Genomic DNA, 18,080 nt, shown 5'->3' with positions numbered 1-18,080 from the left:
AGCTCTGCTCTGTGATTGAAAGAGCCTGGCAAAGCAAGCTATTCCTTTCCCCACATTCTTCCCCAAGGGAGGAGCCTCAGCCAATGGAGAAAATAGAGGCTTTGCTCTGTAGCTCCTGTGCAACTGAGAAAGCCTGGCAAAGCAAGCTGTGCAGAAGGAAAGCAGAAGCTGTGCAGAAGGAAAGCAAGAGAGAGGTTGAAGGAAGCAGATGACAGCTAGTTGCTTGGGGGCCTGATAGGAGCCCTCTGAGGGCTGGATTCAACACCTGGGCCGCATGTTTGTCACCCCTGCTGTATGCTATTAGCATCAACCAAAGCCCATCACTTTCTCCTCTTCAAAACCCTCAGTCCTTTTTCTTGTTTCTCAGTACCTAAAACAGCAAATGTAGGATTCTTCCACATTCCATGACCACCACTTTTTGAAAACTTAAACCTCCATTTTCTTCCTGCCTTAGGCCTCCTGCAGTTGCCTCATTTTCAATCTGTTCTGGACTTTCTTTCGCACTTGTGATAATCTGGATTCCCCAACTCTATAGATTAAGACCTGACCTCTCCTTACACATTAGACAAAGCAAATCTGTAGAATGGGTATACCAGCACAAATGTTCTTTAAACAAAACAAAACAGAAGCTGTAACATATTGCTTAGAGTGCAGACACTGTATTTCCAAGTTTTTCTCTACAGCTGTAACAGAGTACACCTGATCCCTTCAGGTAAGCCTAGGAACAGTTCAGATTCCTGCATGAAGGGACGGTCTTGAAAAGGATGTGGGAAAACCCCAGGGACAGGGTATACACAGATTATCAAATATGGTTGTCCACATAATTTTCATCTGTGTTAATTCACAGATTATCTTGTACAAATGGTGTTGCATGTTATTAAGGAATTCAGTGGAATTTCTAAATATATATATAAACTTTAATGTAACAGTGTGGTTTTTTGGTAGAAAAAGCCCAGCAAGAGCTCATCTGCATATTAGTCCACACTGCCTGGCCTGGGAGCACGTGGCTGTTGCGTGGCAGGTTGGGCCAGCTGAAGCCCTGGCCAGCCCAGGTGGAGTTCTGCTCCTGTGGGCTCCAGCAGAAAAAAAGCCCTGCATGTACATATGCAGAAAACTACAGAAATACCTTGTAGCCCCTTTGAAAGATTACTCTTGAAGAAAAAGGAATGCTTACTACTCTCCAGCTATGCCTTAAAAAATCTGAGGTAACACAGTTGGTAAGGTGATGAAATAGTTAATCCAGAACAAGCTGCAATACAGAGGTAATGCTGATCAGGAAGGCTGATGTTCTAGAGGGTTTGGATCCATTTTTCTGGATAAAATTGCACTGGCTATTGCAGAGCAACTTGAGGGTACTCATGGACCCAACCCTGCAGTTTAAATTTGCAGTTTGGCACAGTGGCCAAGAACACCTTCTGTCAGCTATATGTAGTTCACCTGCTCTCTCCTTTAAGACACAGCCAATCTGGCCATGCTAATCTACCCTTCTGCATCTTTGTAGCTGGGATAGTGTATGTGTTGGGCTTGAAGACAACCCAGAAACTGCGATTGGTCCTGAAAGCAGCAGCCTAATACTGTCAGGGCTAGCCAGTGGGAACATGCATTGTCCATTTTGAAACAGTTTCACTGGTTACCAGTTTGTTTCCAAATTCAATTCAATAATTGTTATAATCTGGTTATAACCTTTAATGCCCTTCATGACCCAGGGTCAATTTATCTGAAGGACTGTCTCCTCCTTTATATCCCCGTATGCCAATAATGGTCTTTAGGCTGACACCTGCAGGCTGTTCCCTCCACTCAGGATACCGTGTCTGACACTGACAAGTGTATAGGCCTTTTCCATTACAACTCCCACATTGTAGATTAGGCTCACTGAAGACATATGAGGAGCTGCCATATTGAATATCTTCGGACAGTGCTATGAGGCCTGTTTACCAAGGCTTTTGAGGGGGGATGAACAGCAGGCATCTTGGGGTGAGGATGTATTTGTGGTTTTTATCTGCAAGATTTTAATAACTGCCTTGCTAGCCAAAGCTTGAGCCACCAGACTCTGAAACAGACAGCAAAATTCAGTACAGTGCATGAATACCCTCTCACTGTGCTATGCCAGCTTTTTATTTAAAACATTTTTTCCTTTTCACACAGTGTTCATGGTAGCTTACATAACGTTTTTAAAATAAACCAGTACAACATATAAAAATAGAACAAAAAATCTAGCAGCAAGAAATCTAACAAATTACAGCGTAATCCATCAAAAACTTTGAAAAATACTCTTTCACCTGGCACCTGAGTGATGAGTGTTCCAGAGTGATACTACAGAAAAGACCCTAGTTGCCATCAGTGTTCCCTTTAAGCTGACTTAGCGTGAGCTAGCTCACAGATTTTTAGTCTCCAGCGCACACATTTTTTTTCTTAGCACAGGAAGGATGACCCCAGAGCACACTAATTTATGCAGTGGCTCACAAAGTGGAATTTTTGCTCACAAGACTCTGCAGCTTAGAGGGAATATTGGTTGCCATATGCCTGACATCAGACAGAAGCGGCATCCAGATCAGCTGTTATATTCTGAAAGCACTTGAATACCTGCAAGACAGTTCCATGTATAATATATTACAACAACTTGGATCTGCTACAGCATTTCCATAAACAGAAAAGCTCAAGTGGATCGAAGTCACAAAATCAAGCCTGGACCTCACCAGAGCATAGCTGTCTCCATGTATCCAGTTGGGGGAGGGGGAATTCATGGTCCCATAATTAAGAAAGCCACTGAACTTAAAAAAACATTCTCGCTAACCTTGAGATCACAAGTGGTGTTTAGCAGCAAGTTGGAAGGTTTGAGGTCACGATGCAGCACATTGGCAGAATGGATATATTTTAATCCTCTCAGGATCTGGTAAAGGAAATAACAGATGTGATCATTGCTGAGATGTTGAGTCTTTAAGAGCTTGTAAAGGTCCGTCTCCATAAGATCTTGCACAATGTATCTGTAAATCAAGTTAAGGCAAACAAGCCACAATTTTATTCCAGAAACCAAAGTCACTCAGCTTATAACTGATTTCCACACAGAAAAGTAGAAAATATAAAAAGAGATGAAGAAGCCTATCATCAATTGCCCTAGCTGTCCTATTTAAGACCAAGTATCCCACAAAATAGAATTTTGGATCCCAATCTTGAACAGATCCATGCACGTGCAGGAGGACTTATTTCCATCGATTTCCCCCTCCTGTTGTAGCCTTTTAACTTTTCCTTCATGCCGTTCCAAGGTCCCCCCTCTCCCTGCCAGGAGCAGCATTTCAGGAGGCACTTGGGGAGGAGAATGATGCCACTGGCAAAAAACTTGCTGCCTGAAGTACCGTAAGTCTTGGTGGAATCCAAGCCAATATAATTATCTAATCAGAGGGAATGCTCAGGATTCAAATACAATGCCTACTGAAATCTGCCAAGTAGCCAGACTTCTGGAGAGTTGTTAAGGCTGCTCCAAGTATTAAAATTTAAGCCAGTTCTAAGTCATACTCCAGCTGGTACAAAACGCTGCAGCTCAGTTCTCATCAGAAACTAGGCAGAGCATGCACATCTTACTATCACTCCATTGGCTCCCCATCAGTTACTGAGCCCAACCAGCTGTTACATACAAAGCCTCTCAAAGCCTTTGTCCCATGTATCTGTGGGACTGCTTCTCCATTTTCTCTGCCACAACAGCTTTGCTCATCTGGAAAGGGCATTTTGCAGGTGCTACCCTGAAAATGGGCAAAATCAGTAACTGCCTGCACACATGCACTCTCTGCTGTAGCCCTCACCTTATGAAATGGCCTGTCTGACAAGGTTTAGGAAGGCTTCCACTCTCCACAACTAAGCAGAACTTAACTATTCAGGATAACTTTTTTTACACAGGTAATGGCACTGGTAATGTAATGACATGGTTCAGAAAGATGCTTTGGTGAAAGGATAGATTGTGAACTATCCTACAATGTTCCATCTGTTGCTATAAGTATGCTCCTACTTCATAATTTCTGCATCATGTTTAAATGCACAGTTTCAGGTTTGTTGCAGCTCTGTTTGATTTCTGCACTCCAAACCTTACTGCACTGTTCACTAGATGTCCCATGTCTGTTGATTGCATCTGACTTGCAACATGTACTCCGCCTTGAGCCGCAGTCAGAAAGGTGGATCATAAATGTTGTAAATAAAACAAATAGAAAATAATACACTCCTGTTAAGGCAAGTACTATGTAAACCTTACTAATGTTCTAAGCACCCGTGTGATATGACCAGAATATCAGACTAGGGCACGTGGTTTAATGGGAGCATTGCTGCATTTATATTCCACAGATTCCCTTCGAGGAAGCTTAACATAAAATGTGTAGGGGTTATTAATATTTGGGAAGAAAACTTTTCTTCCCACTGCACCATTGTTTTTGCTCTCATTGGGGAATTTTCAGAAGAATAATGTTTTAGTCATAGTATATTATGAGTTCAGAAATGTACATGACAGGAATGCATTTAACAAAGATCTTCAAAGTCTCCCACGCTGCTAGCATTTCACAATCTATGCAAAACAAAATTGTTCAGGAGGGCATTTTTGTAGAGGAAATAGGGATACATTATAAAAAACTGTACCAGGAAAATGCACTGTGTTTCTACTGAGGTAATACCACATTTTGCATTATTTAACATGCCATGTAATGTTTTCAGATTATAGCTCCATTTCAAATTTCTGTAATTCCTTGTTCTACTATTTTGCTTATTAGATTATCATCGTATTGATTGCATTAATGTACAATGTGTAATCTGCCATGAATCTCACTGAGAAAGCTGGACCATAAATAAAATTAAAACCTGGTTACAGCTGGAAAAGTGTAACTGTTACATGAGAAACAGCAAACTGAGATTGCTATAATAGAGGGGTGGCCAAACTGTGGCTCAGGAGCCACATATGGCTCTTTCCCACATATTGTGCAGCTCTCAAAGTCCCCCACTGCCCCATTGGCTGGCTTAGAGAAGTCATTTGTCTCTTTAAATCACTTCTCCAAGTCAAGCTAGCTGGTGATTTGGAGAATGCATTTAAAGTTAGTTACTTTCTTTCCATCTCCCCGCATCTATTTGCCTGCCCTCCTGCCTTGTGGCTCTTGAACATAAGGTGTTTATTCTATGTGGCTGTTATGTTAAGCAAATCTGGCCACCCCTGCTATAAAAACTGACTTCCGAGCTAAATGCAGTTTCAGATAGTATCGAGATAAATAAGTAACACAGAACAAATTGCTGCAGGCAAACAGAAGTACTTATATCTTCAAAGGATACACATCTTTCATTTGTTCAATTGTTGGAGCTCTGATAATATCATTGATTCCAATAATATTTTCATGCTTGAAGCGCAGTAAGATTTTGATCTCTCTCAGAGTTCTCTGGCAGTAAGTCTGGTGTTCAAAAGGGCTGATTTTCTTTATAGCCACCCGAACTTTGTTGATATTGTCATAGGCAGAACTGAAAAAGGAATTCAGTATTAATGATTTGTTATTTATCAATTATCAGCCAGGAATTCAACAAGGACAATCACTACTTTTTACTTTCATGAAGCAACCTGATGGAATTTCATCATCTCACAAGATATTGGTGAAGTTTCATCACCAAGAGACCCCACAGTCACTGATAGTTGATACAGTATTTTAGTTTTTCTTAAGTTTCTATAAATGTTCTTCCTCTCTTCTGTAACAGCACCACAGTAAATAAAGGGTGTATTTTGTAATGGAATGACTGGGACAACTCTGGTCTCACCCACTCCTATCCTGAAGGATGGGCCTATGTGAGTGGAAGGCTCTAAGACCAGCGGGGAGCTGCCTGCCTGGGATCCCATTTCCCCTGCCTCTCTCCCATGGGAAGTCTTATAAGGCTTCTCCTCTGGCACTATTGGCCTAAAGAGGTCACTGCAACCATTTTCCTGCCCTGCTTTTCTGCCACCCTTCTCAATTCAGCTATTTCCAAAAATTCATCAGGGTATGAAAAACCTGTAATCTTGAAGATTATCTAGGTATTCTCTAGGCTGAGCACAAAGTGTTCGCTGAATAAACATACAACTGTTATTTTAACATCCAAACTTTCCATTTTTGTGTATCCTGAAAATTTGTTCCAGGTTCTGGGCCTATTAAAATGACTGATGTATGCATTAATTAGAAAGATAATATACAAAGAACCTTGCATAGGTTAAATGTGAGAAGGGCTCTCTTGTTTTATGTCAAGGACTAACGGGTTTAGAAAGCATAACCAGTTGTTGTGTCTTATGCTAACCCTAGAAAGGGATTCCCAATAACTAAACAGAGACTGGCTAAATGGATAACATCTGTGATTATGCTGTGTTGTCAATTAGCAGGGGAGTCATTACCTCGCCGGAAGCTTGTAGAGCTCTTCAGACTTACCTCTGAGGGCGGAAGTCTGCCTCAACTCTGGAAAGCAGCAGTCTGCAAATGCCTGGAGCTGAGACAAACTCCGCCCTCCCTCAGTTCCTTCCGCACACTGCCAGTAGGTTCTAAAAATAATTTTTCAATAATCCTGCCATGCCAGCAGTGAGGAAGGTTGGGTGGGCGTGTGTGACTGCACAGATGACCACTTGAAGATCATAAGTTACAGGTAAGCAACCTGTTTATCTTCTTCGTGGTTTCTGTGCAGATCACACACTGGGTGACTAGCGAGCTAGTATTTATAGGCAGGTAGGTGCTGGTGTAGGAACATATCTTTTTTTATTGTTGTTGTCATTGTTGTTCTATTCTTTAAAAGAACTGTAGACCCACTCCATGAATTCACTATATGTTAACATTTTGTTCCAACATCTTGTAAATCTCAAGGATAACTGTGTAACGAATACTGAACAGTCAATAACCCCAACTGTAAGAGTCTAAACCTCTTAAAATAAGCAATAGTAAACAAATAACTTCCGTTTCAGAAACTTTACATAAACCTGTGTACACCTTCTTTATCCCTTTCAATTTATACACACACACACACATATATATAATTTTTTCCTGGACAATACCTAAATTAGTGAAATATTGCTTTAAGCACCAACTGCCCAAACTTGGCGTCCTTCTGTGCTTTCACATCTAAAGCACAATGTGCTGCAAATGTTGATGGTGAAGACCATGTCCTCACAGAACAAATGTCTTCTAATTACACTCCTGCCATAAAGGCAGTTGATGTTGCTACTGCTCTTACCAAGTGTGCCTTAGGCAATTTTGGTAATATACAATCTCTTGTTTTTAAGAAGAAATGTAGCCCAATTAAAGGAATCTAAACTTAAACCTCAATTAAATTTGGGATCACCTGGACTCTAAACCTCAACTTCTTCAAAAAAGAAAGCATGCTTTCACAGTGGTATCAGGGATACAAAAGGCTTGCCAAAATACAAGAATTACATGATAAGACATCTGAGGTTCCTAATAATTGGAAGTGGGGGGGGGGGGAACGATGCCTTAATTTAATTCCCTGAATGACTATAAACCGGTAAGATTTTTGTGGAAAGGGAGAAGATTATTAAGGAGAAAAAAGAGAACTAGTATGACAAATAATGTCTACAGTGGATCAAGATGAGAAACGAGAGAAAAGTAAGGGCTGTCTTAATTTAGAATGAGCCTAATCAGGAAGAACAGAAGTAACTTCCCATTCTCCTCGAGCAAAGGACTGCTATTTCCCCTAGGTTAAGCAATAATCAGGTCAGGATCAAAGCTGTATCAGGATTAAACTCTTGCAATCAAGGAGACAGCAAGAACAACTAAAAATAATAATAATTGCTAATAATTATATATATACTTCAGGTATACAAACATATACCTGAAAAAGGGTGTATGTTTAATGACAGACAAAACAGATACTTATGCTGGTGAGTTTTAATTATGTATTTGTTTATTCTGGCAGAATTATAATGGATTAGACTGCTTATACTGCACTGGAATGTATCTTTACACCATGATGGTCCCCAAAGTTTGAATGCAATCACTCTAGTATATTAGTGGCAGATGTCATAAAGGTACAGAGAGCACACATCTTTAATAAGGAACTCTGTTGGATACAAGTCTCAGTTGAATAAGGACCCTGCAAATTCATGCAGAAGCACCTATAAAGACATATTACAATATTTCCTGGATGCCCTTATGCATTCAACACATGCACACATGAATAATCAGCAGGAAAACATTGCCAGAATTTTCCCAGGGTACAATGACTTATTAGATACAAGTATATAGATAGATATAGATAGTAACAAAATGTGTTAACACCTATGATGAAAAAGAAGCACAGTACATTTCTTATCTTAGAACAAAACAGTTTTTAAAAACTAAGTGAAGCTAGAAAATCATTGTTCTTATTGGAAGATCTGTCTGGGTCCCAATTCCAAAAATTCATGTTAACTTGGCATTTTTAGTTAAGTTGGACAAATTACATAGATTCTTGCACAAATGATGCCAACTGATTTTCTAATTTACTATAGATTGACTTATTTATCCACTCTGTCTGAAACAGAATGATAATCAGAGTATTTTGGCTGTGATCAATAAATTAAATACTGTATGATCTTATGGTCTCCAGGTAAGCTAGCTATATCACCACCAGCTCTTTTGGCATGCCACAGCATCTATGGCAGTCTCCCAGTTCTGCATCCTAGGATATGCCAACTAGTATATGCAAGTTCTTCTTAATGTAATCGTTATGGTAAATAATTGATGCTAACTGAGAGACATATCAGGGAGATGTTTTCCCAGTCTCTCTCATAAGTGATAGACATGAATTTACCTTTAACATTTTTTTCAATATATCTTATCTTTCTACAGACCATAATATGGATACAAACCAGAAGAGACTTGCATTAAACAAACAGTGTAATCCTAAACAGAGTTACACCCTTCTGAGTTCACTGAGCAATGCACTCAGAAGGGTGTGACTCCCCTCTGGAACAATAAAGCTGGATTTCCTGCCACCAAAAGTGGAGGGGAGTTCCCCACACATCTGGGTCTCCTAGTCCTTCCAAGGCAAATTGGCAATACTTCACCAAGTATATAATAATATAATAATACTTTTTATTTGTATCCCGCCCTCCCCGCACAAGCAGGCTCAGGGCGGCTCACAACATATAAATGCAATACAATACAATAAAATCATACATAGCAATAAAATCATCTTAAATCAATATACAGTTACATTAAAATTAACATTAAGGTGCTAAATAGATCTTCTTAAGTTCAGTGGAAAGAAAAGAAAACATACACAGCGACATCATCTTAGCTCGGTATGGGCGAAGGCTATTTTGAAGAGGTATGTCTTACAGGCCCTGCGAAATTGGTCTAAACATCGCAGGGCCCGTACCTCCTCCGGGAGTTGATTCCACAGCAGTGGGGCCGCAATGGAGAAGGCCCGATCCCGGGTGGTCTTTAATCTGGCCTCCCTTGGCCCAGGGATATTCAGCTGGTGCTTACCAGCTGACTTCAGTGCTCTCTGGGGCTCATATGGGGAGAGACGGTCCCTCAGGTAGACAGGCCCTTGGCCATATAGGGCTTTAAAGGTCATGACCAGCACCTTGTAACGAACTCGGTAGACCACTGGCAGCCAGTGCAGTTCGCGCGGCCCTGGCCGCATGTGCTCCCATCTTGGGAGCCCCAATAGCTAGATCAATAACAGCAGACAAGCTACCCAAAAAACATGCTATCTACAAGTTATGTTGTGTTTTCTAGCCCATTTTAAATCATAGGCAAAGTTTAAATATAATTTATCTCACTATAATACAAACATATAAAGTCTACATTCACCACTTGGAATTAATGACCTGTCAAACATACTGAAAATAAAGTGTTCCATTAAAGAAACAAAGCCATGGGCAAAATATAGTATACATCACTTGACAGATATTTGTTTATTATACAAAAAGTTTATACTGTATGTGACAGAATGAACTTGCAGGCCCTGTTTCACCCTGCCCCCCAAGGTTTTCTCAACACCTGGAGAGGCTTTTCTTTCTTTCTCTCTCAGGTAACTGCCACTGCCACCTGAACTTTGTAAGGAACTGCTGGAAGGGTCAGGACTCCCAGCTTTCTTTCCAAGTTCTGAGGCCTTGCCTCTCTGTCTCCTGTTGCTCAGTGCCTGGTCACCACAGGGAATAGCCACTTGCCAACTGCCTGCCTTCGCCCTAGTGCTCCTTTTAAAATAGTACATCCAAGACAGTGGAGGTCTATGTGGTACAGAGAACAACTGTCAACATCAAAGTTGAAGAGAAAAATATTCACAACCATACTTTTGGTGCAGCACCAGATTAAGCAAAGGAGTGAAACAAAATGGGTAACATGCAATTCCTCTGTCCCTTTCTCTATACATGCCCCATCAGATGTTAAAATACAGGGAACGCTCCTTACCTTAGGATGTTACAGATCCCTGCAGAGTTCCATCATTTAGTCGCTTCCTCCAGTTGTTCAAGCCAACACATGGTTAATGGCTGCCTCCTCCAGATCTCAGTTAATAGTTCTGTCTGCTCTGATGGACTCAACATAAATGAGAGCTTTCGCCTTGCTTTCAGGAGTTTTATCACCTCTCTTCCCTACTCACTGACTACGTCTGGCCCAGTCAGAGAAGTTTTTCCTGGCGCTAGAATGATTAAAGAGTTGGAACACTTTCCCTATGAAGAAAGGTTAAAACGCTTGGGGCTCCTTAGCTTCGAGAAATATCGACTGCGGGGTGACATGATAGAGGTTTACAAGATTATGCATGGGATAGAGAAGGTAGAGAAAGAAGTACTTTTCTCCCTTTCTCACAATACAAGAACATGTGGCCATTCGATGAAATTGCTGAGCATTCAGGTTAGAACTGATAAAAGGAAGTACTTCTTCACCCAAAGGGACATTAACATGTGTAATTCACTGCCACAGGAGATGGCAGTGGCTACTAGCTTAGACAGCTTCAAGAGGGGACTGGATAAACATATGGAGCAGAGGTCCATCAGTGGCTATTAGCCATGGCGTATTGTTGGAACTCTCTGTCTGGGGCAGTGATGCTCTGTATTCTTGGTGCTTGGGCGGGGGGGAGGGGCAAAGTGGAAGGGCTTCTAGCCCCACTTGTGAACCTCCTGATGGCACTTGGGGGGGGCGGGGATTGTTTGTTTTTGGCCAATGTGGGACACAGAATGTTGGACTGGATGGGCCATTGGCCTGATCCAACATGGCTTCTCTTACGTTCTTATGTTTTTAACTGCTGGCCCTTCCAGGCTGCATTTGTGGCTGGTTCTGTGTCTTACCAACAGCATACCTACTAAGTTTCCCAGAGGCTGCTACTTTAGCCAGCTGAAACGTTAAAAAGGGACACTCCTTTCCTCTTTCAGTAGTGTCAATTTATGAACATTAAAAGTGACCCATTAAGAAAATGTGACTTCTTGCTATGCTCCTCAGGGAAAGGATTTTCCAGTGTTTCTATCCCCAACCTCTGCTTTGGTTGAGGGCACTCAAAGTCCCACTTGAACTTTTAAATCATATGTTGAAAAGACACAATCATCGAGGGAGGGAGAGGGAGAGAAAAAATGCTGGAAGTCATGTGCAAACTTTAATAAAAGACTAAAAACTGGCCTGGTCTTTGCCCAGCTGTTCTTATGCTTATGCTTGGGGGGGGCACAGTGGAAGGACTTGTAGCCCCACTGGTGAACCTCTTGATTGCACTTGGGGGGGGGGGTTAGCCACTGTGTGACACAGAGTGTTGGACTGGATGGGCCACTGGCCTGATCCAACATGATTTCTCTTATGCTATAAGCTTCTTCCTGGAGCTTCTCTGAAGTTCTCCCAATCTTAGCTCCCTGATTGGGGAGGAGGGGGGAGAGCTTGACCATTCTGTTATCTAGACCAGGGGTGGCTAAACTTGCTTAATGTAAGAGCCACACAGAATAGATATCAGATGTTTGAGAGCTGCAAGACATGGAAGTCAGATGTTTGAGAGCAGCAAGGAAGGGGAGAGAAAGAGGTGGAAAGAAAGCCACTTTAACTTAAGTGCACTCTCCAAGCCGCTAGCTGGCTTGGCTTACATAAGTGATTTAGAGAAAGAAATGCCTTCTCCAAGCTGGGTGTCACAGTAGTGGGGACTTTGAGAGCCACACAATGTGTATGAGAGAGACATATGTGGCTCCTGAGCCAAAGTTTGGCCACTCCTGCTCTAGGCCTATCATCATTTGTATGAAGGTGGACTGAAGTCTGGAAAGCAACTGAACTGACTTCTCCCATTCCTGCCTGTTGTCTGCGCAGGGGGGGGGGGGGGCTTTTAAAATTCAAGAGTGAAGGTTTTGCTCATTTCAAACCTCCAGAGGAAAAAAAAATGAATTTCTTTACATTGTAAAACAAAAAATAATCATAAGGTGTATAACTTATAGGCCCTTGGTTCTGAGACTTCTAGCCAGTTAAGTGATCTTGCTTAGCATTCTTACACATATTGAGAGAGGCAAACATAAATTTTTAATTTCACAGTATCTTCTCCAAGCAAACAAATGCTATAAGGCAAAAGGCATGAGGGCTGTGCAAATGTATATTTTGGATGGTGGCACTATTTAATTTACAACAACATGTAACATGCTATAGCAGTCAATTAATATAAATGCTCGTTCAGGAAATCACAGAGCCTGAAATGAGATTTAAATCAAGCCATCCTGAGGAAAGAAGCCTGGAGGACTAAAAGCTTCAATACAGTCCTTACAAGCAAGTTCTTGAGCAAACAGTATGGTGAAAAGAAGTAAGGGCGAAAGCTTTTTATCAGGTAAAGAAGGATTAAAGCAAGTATAAATCAGCATGGCATGATAGTAGCTTAACAATGAATATGGCGAAGTACATGAAGGAACAGTCAATCAGCTTTTGACTTTCTACAGACAAGCTCAGCTGCCCCAAAGCATAAAGGTATTTATTTAACATAAGGTGTATAGAAGTACCAGGGATTAATGGAACAAAGAAGAAAACAGAAAAAAGTTAAAAGTGGAAACTGCAGAATCTAATGGGCAGAAAAGGAAAGGTCCCCTGTGCAAGCAGCAGTCGTTTCCGACTCTGGGGTGACATTGTTTCATGTTTTCACGGCAGATTTTTTTACGGGGTGGTTTGCCATTGCCTTCTCCAGTCTTTTACACTTTTCCCCCAGCATGCTGGGTACTCATTTTACCAACCTCAGAAGGATGGAAGGCTGATTCAACCTTGGGCCGGCTACCTGAATCCAGCTTCTGCCAGAATCGAACTCAGGTCGTGAGCAGAGAGTTCAGACCACAGTACTGCAGTACTGCTGCTTTACCACTCTGTGCCACGGGGCAGAAAACAAGTGCACAAACTTCCAAGAAGGTCACTGCTTCAATAGATGGATGGTCATGGAAACAGCAAGGCAAATGGGCAGGGGGGGAAGAGGAGAACAAACATGCAATACTAAAAGTTATGGTAAAGCAAAGGGATCAAAGAGAGCATATGAAATCAAGAGAGACCATGGAATTGGGTGGAGGCGTCAGATCAAAGCTGAAACTAGGGACAGAAAGTGGAAGTGGCTGTGTCAATGGCTGCGTCTCAACAGGACTGCTGAACTTCCAAGAAATACCGTTAGAAGAGAGAGTGAGACAAGACAACTGAGGTCAGACATGAAAGGGAGTGAATCTGTGCATGACTATAACACAACACAGATAAGGAAATTGAGAATGAACTTCAAAGGTTATGGGAGGGACTGCAAACAGGAGCTGAACTCTCAAGGAAGCCTGCTCCAGTACAATAGTAGCAGTGTTAGATGGAAGCCAGGTTTTGATGACATCAAGGAGATGAGAAAATAAAGGCTTCCTCCTAATCATCACAATCTGTCAAACAGGGAATAACCTTTTCACTATTGTGCTGGAAGCAAGGCTGCCACTCTGGACACTTTCTTAGTTTCAACAGGCAAGAAGGACATATCTACTCACATACCTCAGACAGGGCCAGAAATGTGGAAAAGCTTTGGTTGTTTTGGTCACTCTGCCTTGAATCCTGGATTCTACTTATGCTTGAAAGTCATACCAACACAAGACCTCAGATTTAATAAGCCGCAAGAAGAGCACACATATTATGTCTCAATATCTGGTTTCAAATTAAGTTAAATTACTATAGCAAGACCAGGAAAACCAAATAATTTGCCGCTGAACACATTAACATGGAAGCAGCCACAGACAATTTCTTTAATTCACGTAGATGCACATACACTAAGTATCCTTGCATCCTCTCTCCCATCTTCTCTCTCTGTCTGCCGAAGGCTTAAATCCTACTGCGCTGGTTTTATTACTCCCATGCAATAATCAGTTCTGGTTGGAGATATGAAGGCACAGGCGGGAAAAGAAAAGGAAAAGAATCCCCCCTCTAATTTTTCCCCTTAAAGACTTCTTTTCCCAATTTTTCTAATGAAAATTTGGGGAGCTCTGGGGGAAAAAAATCCCATGTAAGATTGTCTCTTTTGAGATGTGAGTAATTCTAAAAACAAGGTCTTTTACTTACTCAAGATGTATAGTATGAAGATTTTTATATAAGACAATACACTATGGCATTAGACAACTATAATTCCTACGTACACTGTAGGCATATACATTATTATTGTCAAGATATGGTCCCTTTTAAAATTGAACAAATTTGGGTCCAACACTATAAAGTTTACCACAATATCTATATACACTGATACTCCTTTATTATTTTCTTTTCAAGTATTTCTACAAAAGTTTTTAGCTTTTATATTTTCCTGTTTTCACATGGCAAAAACTAAAATATATATGCTAAAGTGGCATAGGGTTCAACAGGTATCACAAATATTCTGGGTGTTTACAGTTTTGCTTGTGAAAAACTAAGGCACTTATATTTCAAAAATCCATAAATATTTCAAAAGTGCATTAAATCAGTACATCAACTGATGTCTGATAGAAAAGTAACACACATTTCAAATTTCTCCCAATATTTCTGATCCCTCTCCCCCTCCCCCCGTGGAAAAAATGCCTTTTCTCCAACAGCTTTGGAAGCTCCCCCCCCCCACAAATTACGTACATCTTTAGATTTAATACTACAATCAAATGGACCCTGTATGTGTTCTGTACTTTAATTGGATCTCAACAATGCACTGCACTAAAGTACATTCGCCTTTACATGATTTTTAGAGGATTAACCCACATGACCTTCCAATACTAAAAAGTTAAATATATTTGAGAGTTAAAGCAGGGCCTTCTACCCACTCACCACAACAGATGTGGTTGTCTCAACATTTGTCCTGTTTTTAAAAGTACTGTACAATGAAACCTTACTTACATAAGCATTACTGCTTCTGATTCCTCCATCTTACAGACATGGTTTAGTTTTCCATTCCAACTTAACACTGTTTATTTCTACACTGCTTCATTTTATTATTCTGAACAAATTTCATATCTGTCACCTATCCCACATCTCCATATATGAAATCCGTATTATACATCTTACATCACATGGGTTTAAAAACACTTCTGCATCATTTGGCTTTTCCACACTTCCACAGGTACACAAGGATGTAGCAAGCTACCACCTAAACAGCAGCAAGAGCAGGCAGATGGTGGTATTTGATCCACCATTTTCTTCCAATGTTTATCTCCCTTTACTTCCATTAATTACACAGCTCATGACAGCATACAATTAGTCAGCATACAATTCACTACAGGAGGTGGTAGCAGCTACAAGCATAGCCAGCTTCAAGAATATGGAGCAGAGGTCCATCAGTGGCTATTAGCCACAGTGTGTGTGTATATATATATATGTGTGTGTATATAAAAAAATGTTGGCCACTGTGTGACACAGAGTGTTGGACTGGATGGGCCATTGGCCTGATCCAACATGCCTTCTCTTATGTTCTTATGTTCTAGTGGTAACCCATTACTAGCTATTAATGTTAACTAAATTTAACCAAGGATCTCTTTTCCATTTCTGACAATGCATCCATGGCAAACTAGGAGAACATACGCACTCATCTTTAAGGGGGGTGGGGTGGGGTTGTGGCTTGTTTTCTAGTAGACACCCTCAGTTCAGGGAAGTTGCTGTTCAAAAAGTGCTGCCTTCCCTTCTCCAAGCCAACATTTCGCAAGCCAAATACATGAACGAAGCAGAGGCTGCGGGGAGGGGGAAAGTGCTGGGAACAGTGTTCACTCTAGGCTGAGTTAAGGTGAGCTAGCTCACAATACTTTAGTCTCCAGCTCACATATTTTTGTCTTAGCTCAGGAAGAATGTCCCCAGAGCACAATAATTTATGCAGTAGCTCGTAACTTTAATGCCAGTAGCTCACAACCTGAATGCCAGTAGCTCACAAAGTAGAATTTTTGCTCACAAGACTCTGCAGCTTAGAGGGAACATTGGTTGGGACAAATGTTCCCTCTAAGCTGCAAAGTCTTGTGAGCTACTGGCATTCAAGTTGTGAGTTGCTGCATAAATTAGTATGCTCTGGGGTCATCCCTCCTGAGCGAAGTCAAAAATGTGTGAGTTGAAGGCTAACCATCTGTGAGCTAGCTCGTGCTAACTCAGAGGGAACACTGGTTGGGACCCGCTGCCTTCTTCTTTCCCCCTAAGCGCTCCGAGTCATTTATGTCATTTCCAAAGCTGCACAATCTACCCTGGACACGCTTATCCTGGCGTCAGCGGCCCTGCACATCGGAAGGCTGCCGAGCGGGTCGCAACAAGTCATCTTGCCGGTACCGCCGTCTTCCGAAGCGAGGATAGGCGACGAGGGAGGAGGAAGCAGAGGCAGGACCGGGGTGGGTGGGTGGGAGGGAAGGGTCTCGCCTGCTCCTTACCAGACCATCCCGTAGGCGCCCTCCCCGATGTAGGAGAGGTTGGTGTAGCGAGGCCCCACGTCGAAGACCTGCCCTCGGACCATCTCCGGGCCCCCGGCGGGGTTGGCACAGCCGCCCGCCACTGCCGCCGCCATGTTGTTGTCTGTGAGGGGAGAGCGCGGGGGGGGGCAGAGGGAGGCGTGAGGAGGGAAGAGAAGGAAGGAGGGGCTGAGGGAGGGAGGGAAGGAGATGGTGGAGACTGGACTCCGCCCTCCGGTGCCCCGGCCGCGAGGAGGGCGGGGAAAGAGCGGGGAGGATGGAAGAGGGAAAGAGCGCTGCCACTGCCAGGCAATTTCCGACGCGGCTTCTGCGACGACAGCCGGCAGGCAGGAACTCTGAAGAGCCGCTGAGGAGAGAGGGGGCGTGGCCTAAGCCGTGCCCGCGGTTAGCGGAGGGGGCGGGGACGAGGAGAAGCCGCTCACACCGCCTCGCGCTAAAAGGGGGGGCGGGGCCAGAGCTAGGAGAGAGGCGGGGCTATTCTCATCGAGGGAGGTGTGTGGGCGTGGTTGAGGGCAGGGCTTCTGCGGGGACTGCGGTAACTTCAGAGCCGCAGAGGAGGAGGAGGGAGGGTGTGGTTGGGTCACGTGGTCGCTGGGGGGCGCGCGAAGGCTGTTTGGGGTTTGAGCGCGATCCTGATGCACGTGTTTACTCGGGTGTAAACTCCAGAAGCGGGGTTTCTGACAGCGTGCTAAAGATTACTCCGGAAAGATGTAATCTTAATTAGTTTTTAATTAGTCTCTCTTTTTAATTAGTGTGTTTAAAGGCTCGTTTTAAAAAGTTAATACTTATTTGCATACAAATTAATCGCTTTTTTTACAGTTAATACATAAAATTATTTGGCAATTTTTTTAAAAAAATGCTAGTTTTCATTTTTTTACAAAATAATGCTTCTTTGCACAAAACAAAAGTCTTTTTTTTAAGTGGAAGCTTATTTACATTCAAAGAAATCACGAGTTTTCCAGGCCACTTATAGCAATTCGCATGTTTGCCTCTGAATTTCATTAGACCAAGAGCCTCCTCCTGCTGTTCAAGTGCAAATATAATCAATGTAGATTTAAAGAAGATGTGTGAGCACCAAGCAGGCAAGTCAAATCTACCATCCAACTACAGGTGATGCTTGCATATATAGATCACACAACACTAGATCCAGAACTTTGTAGCATTGCTGAACTGCAAAAAGTGTATCTGAGCCATGAATCCTTGTGATTTTTACACTTTTGCCTTTTTTGCCATCAAGTCATAGCTGATTTAT

The 18,080-nt window shown here is 42.3% G+C and overlaps 1 protein-coding gene across 1 annotated transcript in view; it reads right to left on the bottom strand.

Moving 5' to 3' along the window:
* MAPK1 (mitogen-activated protein kinase 1) overlaps nt 1-17,164 on the bottom strand; it is a 30,683-nt gene extending 13,519 nt beyond the window's left edge. Inside the window, exons 1-3 of the mRNA XM_060248927.1 lie at nt 16,790-17,164; nt 5,299-5,481; nt 2,795-2,984 (exon numbers count right to left, since the gene is read on the bottom strand). Of these exons, the coding sequence (XP_060104910.1) occupies nt 2,795-2,984; nt 5,299-5,481; nt 16,790-16,923 (507 nt within the window). The 5' untranslated portion in view covers nt 16,924-17,164. The remainder of the gene's footprint in view (nt 1-2,794; nt 2,985-5,298; nt 5,482-16,789) is intronic.
* Between the last annotated feature and the right edge of the window lie 916 nt (nt 17,165-18,080).

Source organism: Heteronotia binoei, chromosome 11 (genome assembly GCF_032191835.1).
Source record: "Heteronotia binoei isolate CCM8104 ecotype False Entrance Well chromosome 11, APGP_CSIRO_Hbin_v1, whole genome shotgun sequence".
In the NCBI taxonomy this organism is placed as follows: Eukaryota; Metazoa; Chordata; class Lepidosauria; order Squamata; family Gekkonidae; genus Heteronotia; species Heteronotia binoei.
This window is presented reverse-complemented; position numbering and strand designations above follow the sequence as displayed.